We start from the raw sequence: 15,483 nt of genomic DNA, 5'->3' as shown, positions 1-15,483 counted from the left end.
GGACACGGGCATGAAGAAACTATAAGGAGGCCTTGTCTGTGGCAGAGTTACTCGCTGGATCTGCCTAGGTTCAGTGCTCGTTTGCTTGTCGACGCGGAAGGTTGGTTGCGGACGAATGTTTTCTTCATGATCAGCACACTCCATTGTCGTTGCCCTCACTTGCAGCGAGAGCCCTCTCACTCGTACTTTTCACTGTTGCCGACGAGGCCTCCTTATAGTTTCTTCATGGACGGGTCCGCAGCTAAGGGCTCGCGATCGCCACGCAGAGCTCGCCACGGGGAGAAAGGTTTCGGACACCGGGAGAACAAGTCGATATCGCTGCGGCGACAACAGTGGAACAAGTGAAAAGTGCGCCGTGACCGACACATACCCACCACGTGCCCACGAGAGGCCCAAGACCACTTTGCCCAGAAGGGGCTCAAGGAACAGGCGCCGGGTGAGGACAAACCAAGACCCATAGGCTCGAGAGGATCGGGTAGGCCAGGCTGTGGGCTTCATCCCTTTTGGTACGACTTAGTTTGGTGCGAATAAGGTAGGGACATAGGCGATAAGACAGGAAGAAAAGAAGACAAGAAATATGAAGTAAACACGAGAAATAAAAGAAACCTAAAGAATGTGCTCGTGGAATTTTAAAACAGTGTGCATCTAACCCTTTCCCCTTCCCAAAGTTCATGAAGGTAAGTGTGGTCGCCCACCGTTGGAGGGTCCACTGGGCTGGTCGCAGGTCATTACCGCGCCAGACTGCGGGCTCTCAAACGGGGTGTGTCTGTCTCCGGAACGGGTGCTTCCTAGGTACTACCAGGGGCACTCGAGTAGGATCAGACAGGGCGGCTACACTTCCAGAAGGCGCCTCCGCTAACCACCGGATGACCGTTGTCGATCAGGTTCCCTTTCCGCCTCATATGCCCACCTTTCCCACACAGCGTCTCCATTTCCGCAATCTCGGGTCCCGGCACTTTACACATTTTTCATTGTAAGGTGGCCCTGGAGAGGCTGAGTTACCTCAGCCTTCGAAAAGACTACCATACAAGTTTCCGAAAGAGGCATTACAGAACACATATTTGGCATGCATCTATATGCGTTCCATGGGAATGAATGGAGTATGCATATAATATCGTGCCATAGGAACCTATTAAGAACCGTTCCGGAACTGTTCAAACGATTCATTCCATAGCACATCCTTGGAATGCATAAAAGAGAACGAAGAATCTCAAAGAACGCAAAAAGAACAGACATATATATGTATACAAAAATATTCATTTTCAAACTCATTGCGTTTATTAAATTAGATAAAAACGAGAAGGGTAGTGTGAGACGCATCTTACGCTTCACAACTTTTATACCTGGTCCTCAGTCAGTGTACCTGTACCATTTTGTTTTTTTTTACATTTGACATGTTACATTTTTGCTAAACCTGTATTATACATCTACATCTACATATCTTCTCACGCCAGCACGCCATTTTCGCTCTTCCCCCTCCCCTAGAGCCGCACACTACTGATCCACGCCAGAGGCAGAGGCTCAGCAGAGGCAGAGGACGCACACTGCAGAAGCAGAGTGTGAATGAGAGAATGTGCAAAAAACAAAACGAGCTGCTGAACGGGGTGGGCGCAGCCACTGAAAATTAATTTCTTCATTCTGGCTATAATAATGATCCAATCGGTTCCCAATACGGTGATCTGATAGATATGGTCATTCCCTACGGAGTTTAAGATTTATTTAGTCTTCAAAACTGTGGATACCGAAGATTTTCGTGATTTGAGGGGGGCGGAAGAGGGCGGGGCGAAATTTTGAAATATACTTGTAGCAGTGAGAGCAGACAGCCATCTGGATGCAACATTTGGTGGCTCTAGTTTTTAAAGTCTCTGAGAACCAGGCGCTCAACAAGACGGACGGACAGACATGGCTAAAATGTAAAGGCGCTTTTTTTGGTACTACAATAAAAGGTAAACACACTAACATGTATGTACATATCTTACCTTCTTTTTTTATTTCTGCAGTAACACTCCCATGCACTCGTCACGGAAACATTGTCGAAATGTTTTCTTTCCGTGATTTTCCATAGACATGGTCGTGCGTCAACTGCCTCTTCTCACGGGCTTTTGGGAGTTTCTTTTCCAGCACCAGCAGTGGCCCCTCTCAATTCAATCCTTGTCTTCCGTCTGTTTTTGCTCTTATCTTAAAGCACCTGCCTAGTGCTTCAGTGTTATAAAACGTAAAATCTCCTCCTTTAAAATTCTCCTCCTCATCAGTAGGGTCTAAGCAAATCAGCCAAGATTCAGCCAAGAGTCCTAGTACCACCTGCCCTAATACTTCAATGGCTGTAGGTATAATTTAAAATCCATTTCTTGAAAATCTCAGCTGATATAAAAAAAAGTACATAGTGTCGTCATAATTACACGAAAAACGAGAAGGGACGTGTGAGACGCTTCTTACGCTTCTTCTTTTATACCCGGCACTCAGGAATACATCTAGATGTAGAAGACATCGCCAACCACTAGATATCGTTCACATTACAGACCACGTAGTAAAAAGCTTACTAAATAAAATGCATCAAAAAATGTGGATCAGTTAATCGTATTTTCCAATTTATGAGATATTTAAAACAGCAATAAAATTGGTACTTTTTCCCTGCACATTCTGTGCAATAATGACCGCTAGGTTTCACAGCAGATTTTTCGAAAGTGGCGCCATCTATGAAATTTTCTGGTGCGCAACTTTGATGGTCACTCTTTTTCTAATACAGAGCGTTAAAAACCGAGTCTTGGTTTTATCTTTTAAAAATTAGCTTTTGGCCACTGTTTGCGCAACTCCTCGCACCCATTGCGGAATCAAAATCTCGAAATAAAAAGCCAAGTGCTGCTGGTTCGACCGAGTCGGAATTCCAATCAATTTAATCTCTTCTTCTTTTCAATTTCGATATTCACCTATTAAATGCATGTTCTTCCTCTTTCTCTATCGTATTCACATATTACATGTATGTTCTATAGCAACAAACTTCTGTGAGTATGTCGTAAATGCCACAATTCAATATCTTAATGCTACAAATTCATTTTACTTATACAAAATACTAATTGCTCCCGGCCCTAATCCCTTTGCGCTAATTTGGCGTAAACAGCCACCAAAACTGGTCATTGTGACAATAGTGCATCTGCACCTCAGCGGTGTTTTGTCAAATTTTAAATTTTTTCTTCATCTGTCATCTACATCTTTCTTCCATAGACCCACATACTGCAGACTCGCGGCAGAGGCAGCGATCGCACACAAAAAAAAAACAAATATAAGCTGCTGGACGGGGTGGGTTAAAAGTCGTAAGAGGAATCGGCAGGGGGAGGGCAGAGGCAGGGGCCGAGTGAAGCAGAAGCAGAGTGTGAATGAGAGAATGTAAAAAGAGCAACAAAAGCTGCAGGACAGGGTGGGTTTAGCCACTGGAAATTAATTTATCCATTGTGGCTATAATAATGATCCGATCGGATCCCAATTTGGTGATCTTATAGATATGACCATTTCCTACGGAATGGCGTTTTTAGTTTTCTTTTATCTTCAAAACTGTAGATTTGGGAGGTTTTCGCCCTTTTGCGGGGGCGGAAGTGGGCGTGGCTCATTTTTGAAATACACTGGTTTCAGTGTGAGCATACAGAAGTCTGGAAGCAAAATTTTGTGTCTCTAGCTCTTATAGTCTCTGAGATCCAGGAGGACAGACGTACAGACGGACAGACAGACATGGCTCTATCGACTCGGCTATTGATGCTGATCAAGAATATTTATACTTTATGGGGTAGGAAACGCTTCCTTCTGTGCGTTAAATACAACCGTTATTACCCACAAATACAATATACCCTATTTACTCCTTGAGTACCGGGTATAATAATTAAGATAAGCCCAAGCCGTGGACTGTCAGCGAAGGAGGCAGCGAAGAAAACGCGGTGTCTCCGAGACAAAAACAAAGGTTTAAGAGCAAGTATGGCTGGAGAAACCCATTCATTTTTTATTACCGGCGGGCCCCATTGACTGCTCGATAATTTCCATCTAAATATTTCAGATATTCAGATTTCGTGCGCACACATCTGGCACCGACTCTTCTTTCCGTGACTGCCTCAGCCGCAATAATGCCTTGTGCTCATTAACGTTAAAAAAAATAATTGCTTTCCGCGGACCCCCGCACCAACACACACATGGGGCTTCCATGTGCTAAATTATAATTAACGTGCATGTACGTACATATATATGTACATATGCATGTGTGCCAGTGCACCATGGGTAAAAAGCGCGTATTTTTGGCATTAATGTAATATTTTTAGGGTAAAAATAATTTAATCCGACTTAAATTTTCTGATTCCTAGATAGAATAAAACTTGCTTTAGAAGATTTTTACGGAGAACCATAATGTTTTTGAGAGCTTTCGAAGTCAGCTGATTCAGAGGGTCTTTGACTTGTGAAAAAGTGCTTAGAACTTTGAACAACTTGCAGCTTTAATATTTGCTCAATTTTTTTTTGTTTAATTTTTTTCCGAAATTCTTCTTTGGTATAACGAACATTAGTGCCAATTTCTAGAGTTCAAGGTCTTAATATTTTTGATTAATGCCAAAGAATAGTGCCAGTTACCCATAGTGCAACGTTTAAATGACATCTCGCCTGCTTGGAAAAGTTGCTAATTGTCCAAGATGAACTGCCTGAGCTCCTCCTGTCAGTTTCGCCACCAGATGCAAACAAATATCCTTATTCACATGTATGTACATACATATGTATGTACATATGTACAGTGTGGAGTACTGGTGAGTACATTTTCACAATAACTGACCTTCATCGCACATGACTTTAAAACGCATAATAAAAACTTAACCAATTTTCTTGTAGATATTAATCAGTTTATCCTTAACAAATAGACAATACCAGAAAATACAAATGTGAAGCCTTTAAATATCAAATTTTACCTGTTCGTTATTTGTACTTATTTTATATTTCTAAATTTTCTATTCAACAATTTGCTTACAGATTTTATATTAAATATCTTTTTTTTTCTATTCCAGTCCAGTAATCAAATTCAGACATTTCTCATAATAATCGAAGCAGATTTCATGAATTTATTAAACAGTGCACCTGTTGTACTATACATGTACATACATATGTATGTATGGTGTACCATAACGGAAAAACAATATTTAGAAACTTTAAAGATTATTGTGTAGCAAACTGAAAATGTCTATACGACATATAATACTGCTGAAAAACTTGGCATTAGCCAATCGGTGTTGATCAGATTGGAAAAGATGAGAAATGTTGTCTCGATACCAGGGACCGCAAATAACAGTTATGAAGACTAAATATGTTACAATCGAAATAAGAGTTATATTTGATTTTAACTATTATATATAATTATTATATAGTAACTATTATTTTAAAAGTTAAAAATAAAAGTTAAATTGATTATCGTTGAACTGAGGTGATGTACATGAATGTATACATATTCCTGATCCTTGAGAGAATACCTTTTATGTGATACATAGCATGTCCTTCAAGGACGAATTTTAAGGATTTTACTATTGGCCTTTGTTGGCAAAGGTCAGTCATTGTGTTTCTGCGCAATAAGTCAGGAACTTGTTAACATGCATAATTCACACTTTACATAAAATTTGACCAGTTTTTGTGGCCAAAATTAATGACTTCCAAACGAACATACAATTTTTAAACCCGGTACTCGCAAGTGAGGATCAATAACTTTATAAGACCCAAATACGCTGTTTTCGCATTATACTATCACTATTATCACTATCACTAGCAGTATTGTTGTAGACGGCCATTGTAACACCATGTTTCAGGGTCTGCTTGATAAGATGTCCTTGAAGCCTTTTTTTTGGTCACACGCTAACAATACTGCCACCGTTATAATTAATTATGATTACATTTGGACTCATCAGACCTAATAAAACGTGTAAAATCATAAGTGGTAAAATTGTTGTGCTAATTTGAAAGTTTAATGTTTGCTTCACCATTTTTAAAGAGTTGGTTTAAAGGGTTTTTTGTTTTTAATACCCGGTAATCGAAGAGTAAATAGGGTATATTGTATTTGCGCACAAAGTGAATGTATGTAACACACAGAAGAAAACGTTTCCGACCCCATAAAGTATATATATTCTTGATCAGCATCAATATTCGAGTCGATTGAGCCATGTCTGTCTGTCCGTCCGTATGTCCGTCTGTCCGTCCGTCTTGTTGAACGCTTGGATCTCAGATACCATAAAAGCTACAGCCACCAAATTTTGGGTCCAGACTTCTGTATGCTCACACTGTTACAAGTGTATTTAAAAATTTAGCCCCGACTCCGCAAAAGGGCGAAAACTTCCCAAATCTACAATGGCCATATCTGTCAGATCACCAAATTGGGATCCGATTGGATGACTATTAGAATGAAGAAATTAATTTGCTGTGGCTAAACCCATCCTGTCCCTCAGCTTTTGTTATTTTTTTCACATTTTCTCATTCACACTCTGTTTCTGTTTCACTCGGCCTCTGCCTCTGCCGACTTTTAACCCACCCCGTCCCGCAGCTTATATTTGTTTTTTTTTTTTGTGTGCGGGCGCTGCCTCTGCCGAGAGTCTGCAGTGTGTGGGTCTAGGGAAAGGCGGCGAGCTAAAGGATCGTGTTGGTGTGAGAAGTGAGAAGTCAGTTATTGTGACAGTGTACTTACCAGTGCTCCCCACTGTTTAAGTACAAGTTAGCACTCCCCACTAACGGCAGGGTATCGGCAATGTTCTTACTTTGTAAGAATGCTGATACAGCGCTGGAGTGGATGGGCATAGAGTTGAACTGTCATCATATTTCGACTGTTGCAGAGAAGTGTTGTAGATGTAAATGACAGATGAAGAAAAAATTTTTTTTTCATAATGCGTTTATAAGTAATGTGCGACGAAAATCAGTTATTGTGACAGTGTACTTACCAGTGCTCCCCACTGTTTAAGTACAAGTTAGCACTTCCCACTAACGGCAGGGTATCGGCAATGTTCTTACTTTGTAAGAATGCTGATACAGCGCTGGAGTGGACGGGCACAGAGTTGAACTGGCATCATATTTCGACTGTTGCATAAACATCCACCGAGAACATCTGCACTTGGACCTGACGCGGCGGAATCGGGGAATGCTGGCTGGTACCAATTTATAATTCATACTTTTGTATTTTACTTTTACACTCATATTCAACCGAGCCTGTAGTGCCGGTAATAAAATATCTGAACATTAAAATCGAACATTAAAACCTTAGAGAAACTTAATAGTTTACATATTGTACATACTGAATACGTCGTAGATTTTAAGTCAAGAAACTGTTCTCGAATCGGCATAGTAACCGCCATTTTGGGCTCCTCGCTCTCTGAGACTCAGAGTCTGAGGGTCTCTCCCGAATTCCCGTGCTTGGATATCCGAGCCACGTTCGTCGTTTGGGAGTCGTTGAAGGTAATGCTCATTCAAATCTATGGGGAGACGCCTAAGCTAAAATTGGTTAACCACCTTTAAAAAAAAATGAAAAATGCAAAAATAGTACGACTTGGAGGGTTGCGCGCCCAACTGACAGAATATTTTTAGCTGTAGTACTCGGAAACAACTGAAATAAAATACTGAAATTAAAAAATTCCTAAAATATTGTTTTTAGGTTTTTGGATTGATAATGCACCAATGCCCAAATAATGCACCTGTTAATAAAAATAACACAATATATAATTTTTTTTCGACTTTTCCCGAGTTTTTTAAGTCAAAATTTGGTAAAAAATACATCACAAAAATCAACATTTTTGCATTTTACAGCTTCTTATTCCACTATTTAACTGCATCAATCAGCTTTGTAGATAATCAAAGTTCTTTACAACCAGATCTAAGATACCTAGGTTATGTGATAAAACAAACCGCTGTCTGTGAAAAAAAGCTTAAAAACATACAAATTTTACAAATTATTAAAAAAAAATTTCTGCCATAAAAAAAAACTGTCATTGGACTATTTTTAAGCCCCATATCTTTCATAAAAATTTGGTTTCTTTTCTTGCGGAAAAATCGTGTCGGGTAGTGTAATTCGAGTCAGTTTTGGAAGCAGCCACTAAGTGCTTCTAATTCGATTTTGCTCCTGGCGCTCAGTGACCATACATCCTCTATTCGACTTGAGATTGTCAAGTGAATAAATATGCCAGGATAGAGTTTACGCGGGCGAGGTGAGACCTTGGATGTCGTTGGGGCAAACGGCGTTGGAGTGAGACAGCCTTGCATTTGATTATACAAATGGGTGTGTGTGGGCGAGTGACTCAAGCTCCGTCCTCGCCGAGCACTTGGTTCGTTAGATTTTCATAAGTTGCGAGTGTTGCGGGCACCCAAAATTATACAGCATATACACGGAGTAAATATTGTATATGTGGGGAACAAATGTAACACACAGAAGGAAGCGTTTCCGACCCCATAAAGTATATGTATAGTAGTATATTATGTACATTGTACATATTCTTGATTAGCATCAATAGCCGAGTCGATAAAGACACGTTTGTCTGTCCGTCTTTATGATCGCCTAGTGTAGTGTACTCATGCAGAGTGTTTAGCTTCATCGAATTTAGGACCACTCTATCGGCAACTTGTAATAATGCTACATAAACATATATTAAATTCACACGCCAAGATGACACCTGCAAATTGCTGTATAAAGAAATGCAGTCGCGGTTGCTATCGCTGCCGCGAAAGGTGATCCATCTGGCATTGGGAACGACTGCCGCCGTCCGAATTATAAAGACCATGCGATGTATTATTCGCAGTGCTAAATGCCCACGCTAATATGACATCTGCATGGGCAACTCGCCCTCTTTATTTTGGTATAAGTCTAACTTCAATTAGATAATAAAGATTCATTCAAGAGAAAGAACGGATGCAAAGACGCTCTCATTACACTAGTACTCAGAGACCATAAGAGATTTCATAACAAATTTTTGCACTCAGTCTTCTGTTTGCTCACACTGTTAAAAGCGTATAAGCGGCAGAAAATCTTCTATATCCACAATTTTAAAGATAGGAGAAAAGAAGAAAAAGTAATTCCGCAGGGAATACCCGTATCTATTAGATCGCCGAATTGGCATAATATTGGATCAGTATTATAGCCAGAATGAAGAATGTTGTCCTCAATTAATAACTCGCGAACAAAATAAGATATTTTGATTTAGTTTTCTGCTATTAGTTAAGTTAGGGCATGTTTTTTTGAGAAAATGGGCGTGCCACCGCCTTTTTTTAAAGGAAGCAGAATAATGTTAGAAGCAAAATAAGGATGGGAATATGTTAAGCAGTGCAAGATTCTATAAAAAAAAATCGTAGCATCATACAAAACAGCTTAAAAATCCAAGATAATCGAATTGTTTGTCCCACCAGACATTCTCCATAGGAGTTTTCATTATAAAACAACATTACACTGGATATCAAACTCTAGCCCTCAAACTAGCTAGTGACTAATACTGTGGCTTAAATGCAATGCAAGATGGCACCCTACTTCACAATTTTCTTCTTCACTGTGTTCCAAACGGCGAAAAAACATTGCAATTTCTCATTTGAGTTTACGATCTATAAATGCAAATTGTAAGAGTTGTGGTCAAATGTGGCATTTCTGACTATGTACATTTTCAAAATCATTTATTGCTCTACGACACAAAATAGGTTTCAAGGTGGGACTAGGTGGCACTTTATTAAAAAAACCTTTTTCCAAAATTAGTTTTTACTACGAACTGATACACATTGAAGGCCTCACTTTAACATACAATTACGAAGACATCGCCCACTACTAGATACCGTCTACATTACCAAACACGTAGTAAAAACACTACTGGTCCCCTACCCTTATGGTCACTATTTTTTCTAATACAGAGCGCCAAATACCACGTCTTGGTTTTAACTTTTAAAAATTACCTTTTGGCCAAGAAAAGAGGTCATTGGGACCATAGTGCACTGGCTACCCGCACCCCATCAAGCAGCTTGGATTACTTTTCGAACATTCTCTCAGCTGCGGGACGGAGTGGGTTTAGCCATTGCAAATTTCTTCATTCTGGCTATAATAATGGTCCCTTCGGATCCCAATTGGTGATCTGATAGATATGGTCATTCCCTACGGAATGGCGTTTTTAGTTTTCTTTTATCTTCAAAATTGTTTGGTTTGGGAGGTTTTCGCCCTTTTGAGGTGGCGGAAGGGGGCAGGGGTAATTTTTGAAATGCACTTGTAACAGTGTGAGCATACAGAAGTCTGGATGGTAAATTTGGTGGCTCCAGCTTTTATATTCTCTGATATCCATGCGTTCATAAGGACGGACAGACGGACAGAAGGACAGACATGGCTCAATTGGCTCGGCTATTGATGTTGATTAAAAATATATATACTCTATGGGGTCGGAAACGTTTCCATCTGTGCGTTACATTCAACCGTTATTCCCCACAAATACAATATACCCTATTTACTCTCCGAGTACCGGGTATAACAATAAGGTACAGATATACTGACTGAGTACCGGTTATAAAAGTTGTGACTCGTAGGAAGCGTCTCACACGTCGCTTTTCGTTGTATATACATTCGTTTAGCTGTGTTTAAATCTTTGAGTACGAGTGTGGGCATACTCCGTGTGGGTCGGGGAACTACATTTATATGGCTGCAAGCAAAATGATTTCCCTTGGATTACTATGGGGAAATTGGCGTTTAAGTAATAGCCTGCACTCAGCATTCAGCTCCATTCACTCACGCAGAGTCCTTTCCTGCCTCTTTCCAGAAATGGCCTTGCTCCTGCCCGCTGCTCTCTCGCACAATGTCAGCAGCAGCGCCACCCGGCGCAATCTGCGAAGAGGCTACCGAGGCACCTACCGTCAGGACTGGGATCATGAGTGAGTATCCATATCTATCGAAATTTAATGACTCTCGTTGCACAATTTACCAAGACAACTACTCGACAAAATCTAACTTTTTTTTTCTTCAGTGAACCAAACCGACCTTTTCTGATGGATTTGGGGTTATGGTTTATGGTTTTTTTGCTATGCCAGAACATTTTTTTTAAGAATTTTTAAAAAATGTTTTGTTTTTTGTTAATGCCTTTTCAGAGGTAACGATTTGTTTTTTCACAAAACTTAAGGATCTTAGATCTGGTTGTAAAGAACATTGCTATTCTAAAAAGCTCATTGATGCAGCTAAAAACTAAACCCACACACTTTGTGGTTTTATTTTAACGACGGGGAAATATTAAGCTTTAAAATGCAAAAATAATCATCTTTGTCGTGTTTTTTTGAAACGATATTTTGACTTAAAAAAAAAAGAAGGGACGTGTGAGATGTTTCTTACACGTCACATTTTTTATACCCGGTACTACATCTGTACCTTAGCGGTTTTTGTCAAATTATACATTTTTTCTTCAACTGTCATCTACATCTACAACACTTCTCACACCAACACGCTCGCCCCCCTTCCCTAGACCCACACACTGCAGACTCGTGGCAGAGGCAGAGGCCGCACATTGCGCGAAGCAGAGTATAAATGAGAGAATGTGAAAAAACATCAAAAGCTGCTGGGCGGGTGGGTTTAGCCACTGCATATTAATTTCTTCATTCTGGCTATAATAATGATCCAATCGGATCCCTCCCCAGGGGTCCTCCTTTGTCTGCCTTAGGTAAATTTATAAATAAAAGAGAAACCTTCATTTGTTGCCCGCTAATTAAAATATTGTGGCAGTTAAGACTTTTTTTTGAATAAAAATAAATTCTACAATTGACAAGTGTCGCTTCCTGTTCCAGACTGAGTCACCATTCTCAGGAATATTGTACTTTTGCAGGACATGTGGATGTGCATATAAAAAGCACAGAAGGAAACGTTTCCGACCACACAAGAACTAAAATCAAACATTAAAAAAAAATAAAAATTTCGTTTTGAAGTTATTAATTTATGCCGCAAAAAGTGGTAAAATTCCCTATATTCCTTCCGTCTCTCGGGCAGTTGTTCGCTAGGAAGTCTTCGTAGTAGTCTAGGATCCATCGTAGCACGCTTTCGTCGAATGGGCCACTCGATGGTGTAGTCATGGTATATCAACGTGAAAATATTCATTTGGCTCATTTTTTACATACACTTGTAATAGTGTGAGCATACAGAAGTCTGGATGCAAAATTTGGTGGCTCTAGCTCTTATAGTCTCGGAGTACTAGGCGCTAGACAGACAGATATGGCTAAATCGACTCGGCTATTGATGCTGATCAAAAATGTATATCCTTTGTGGGGTCGGAAACGCTTCCTTCTGTGTGTTAAATTTTTTCCGCAAAAATACAATATACATTATTTATTATTGGAGTGCCGGGTATAAAAATCTAGGGGACAGGAAAACCCAAATATAAGAATAAAGATAATAATTCTTCACAATTGAATTTGAATAATGACAAAGTCAGTGGCTTGTGAGCGGCTCAGGCCCAGTCAGGGTGCGGACTGAAAGGAATACAAAAACGAGAAGCGACGTGTGAGACGCTTCTTACGCGTCACAACTTTTATACCCGGCACTCAGGACTACATCTAGATGTAGAAGACATCGCCAACCACTAGATATCGTTCACATTACAGAACACAAAGTAAAAAGCCTACTAAATAAAATGCATGAAAAATATTGGATTAGTTAATCGTATTTTCCAATTTATGAGATATTTAAAACAGCAATAAAATTGGTACCTTTTCCCTGCACATTCTGTGCAATAATGACCGCTAGGTTTCACAGCAGATTTTTCGAAAGTGGCGGCATTTATGAAAATTTCTTATACGCAAATTTGATGGTCACTAGTCTTGGTTTTAACTTTTAAAAATTAGCTTTTGGCCACTGTTTCCGCAACTCCTCGCAACCAGTTCAGAATCAAAATCTCGAAATAAAAATCTAAGTGCTGCTGTTCGACCGAGTCGGAATTCAAATCAATTTAATCTCTTTTTCTTTTCAATTTTGATATTCACCTATTAAATGCATATTCTTCCTCTTTCTCTATCGTATTCACATATCACATGTATGTTCTATAGCAACAAGCTTCTGTCAGTAGCTTAATGCTACAAATTCATTTTACCTATACAAAATACTAATTGCTCCCGGCCATAAGCCCTTTGCGCCAATTTGGCGTAAACAGCCACCAAAACTGGTCATTGTGACAATAGTGCATCTGCACCTCAGCGGTGTTTTGTCAAATTTTAAATTTGTTCTTCATCTGTCATCTACATCTACAACACTTCTCACACCAACACGCTCGCCGCCCTTCCCTAGACCCACATATTGCAGACTCGCGGCAGAGGCAGAGGCAGCGATCGCACACCAAAATAAAAAAAAACAATGATAAGCTGCGGGACGGGGTGGGTTAAAAGTCGGAAGAGTCATCGGCCGGGGGAGGGCAGAGGCAGGGGCCGAGTGAAGCAGAAGCAGAGTGTGAATGAGAGAATGTAAAAAGAGCAACAAAAGCTGCTGGAAAGGGTGGGTTTAGCCACTGGAAATTAATTTCTCCATTGTGGCTATAATAATGATCCGATCGGATCCCAATTTGGTGATCTGATGGATATAGTTTTCTTATATCTTCAAAACTGTAGATTTGGGGGGTTTTCGCCCTTTTGCGGGGGCGGAAGGGGGCGTGGCTCATTTTTGAAATACACTGGTTTCAGTGTGAGCATACAGCAGTCCGGAGCCAAAATTTGGTGGCTCTAGCTCTTATAGTCTCTGAGTACTAACCGACAAACAAGACGGACAGACGGACGGACGGACAGACGGACAGACGGACAGACAGACATGGCTCAATCGACTCGGCTATTGATGCTGATCAAGAATATATGTACTTTATGGGGTTGGGAACGCTTCCTTCTGTGCATTACATACAACCGTTATTCGCACAAATACAATATACCCTATTTACTCTTTGAGTACCGGGTATAATTAACGAGAAGGGACGTGTGAGACGGTTCTTACGCGTCACAACTTTTATACCCGGCACTCAGTACTACATCTGCACCTTTGCGGTTATTTGTCAAAACGACGAAAAATTAATGCACTTATTCATAAAAAGATATTGGACACATAATTTTTTTTCGAGTGTTCAAAATCAAAATTTCGTTAAAAATACCAAAAAAAAATCAACATTTTTTCATTTCAAAGATTAATATTTTTCAAACGTTGAACTAAAATCATTAAGTGTTTGGGTACACTTTATAGATGCATAAATCATTTATAGAATGTCTATGTTCATTACAACAAAATATAAGATACTTAAGTTCTGTGAAAAAGAGAAGCGGTACCTCGAAAAAAGGCATCAAGAAAGCATACCAGATTTTTAAAATTCTTTAAAAAAAAGTTCAGCCATTGGAAGCTAGTCAAGATTGAAGCGGAAAAATCGTGTCGAGTAGAGTCATCACAGAAGAGACAATGCCAAAAAAGTGTATCTAAAAATATTTTGGAATTTATTTATAAAAGGTTCTTGTTTCGAAACTGGTTAGGTTAGGTTAGGTTGAGGCGGTCGTCGGGACTTCACAATCCCGAAACACCTAGGCCGGTTTCGGCCCGTTGTGATTCCGCTTGGCTCTTTTCCTCTTCTCCTCCCGTTTGTCAAGGTGTCAACAGTGCTCCCATCCAGATGCTCTCACAAAGTTTGCTATCTTCCTGGGGCCTATAGTAGCCATTTCTGAAATGTCGTTAAGAAAAGGTGAGCCCAGATATTTTAACCTCCTTCTACTGAGAGCCGGGCAGGAGCAGAACAGATGTTCTACTGTCTCCTACAGCTACAGCTCCTGTACAGCTACGACAGAAGTCGTTGTAGGGGGCACCCAGCCTACTCGCATGGTTGCCTATTAGCCAGTGCCCTGTAAGAGAGCGAATGACTACGCTGCACCTATGTCTGCTTAGTTTGTACAGTTCAGCGGTGCGTTTTTTCGAGATTTCTGGCCACGTTTGTCGGGTGATGCGACAGCCCGTGACCATTTGCCATCTGTTGGTTGTTTGCAGGGTATAGTACTCCTTTATTTTGAGCTTGCAGGTGGCCATTGGCATACGTATTTCCTCCTTATCTTGATTAAGGGGGAGTGTAGTGCCAGATCTGGCCAACTCGTCTGCTATGCAGTTGCCTTCAATGTCCTGGTGTCCGGGACCCATATTAGGATAATAACATATTGCCTTGCCATCTCGTGATGAGATTTGCGACAATTTGCCACTGTGGTCGAATTCGACGAAATCGCGTCTAGCGATTTTAGTGCCGCCTGGCTGTCACTATAGATGTTGAGGTGAGTAGCCGAGATTGAGATCTCTTGAAGGCATCTTATCGCTTCATTTATAGCAATGACTTTCGCTTGGAAGACACTGCAGTGGTCTGGAAGGCGAAAGGAATGCCTCATATTTAGTTGCCTGGAGTATATTCCTCCGCCAACTTTGTTGTCTAGCTTGGATCCATCAGATCCATTTCTGCGTGTTCCTTCCCAGCAAGGTCTATGCCCTGCAGGCATAGG

The 15,483-nt window shown here is 40.4% G+C and overlaps 1 protein-coding gene across 2 annotated transcripts in view; it reads left to right on the top strand.

Moving 5' to 3' along the window:
• The window catches only part of LOC117591287 (thrombospondin type-1 domain-containing protein 7A), a 178,337-nt gene that overhangs the window by 149,971 nt on the left and 12,883 nt on the right, over positions 1 to 15,483 (top strand). For both annotated transcript variants that reach the window (XM_034284487.1, XM_034284486.1), the window contains one exon: positions 10,767 to 10,878. In XM_034284487.1, coding sequence (XP_034140378.1) covers positions 10,767 to 10,878 — 112 coding nt within the window. The remainder of the gene's footprint in view (positions 1 to 10,766; positions 10,879 to 15,483) is intronic.

Source organism: Drosophila guanche, unplaced genomic scaffold (genome assembly GCF_900245975.1).
Source record: "Drosophila guanche unplaced genomic scaffold, DGUA_6, whole genome shotgun sequence".
In the NCBI taxonomy this organism is placed as follows: Eukaryota; Metazoa; Arthropoda; class Insecta; order Diptera; family Drosophilidae; genus Drosophila; species Drosophila guanche.
Note: the sequence above shows the minus strand (reverse complement) of the source record. Positions and strands in the feature narration are given on the sequence as shown.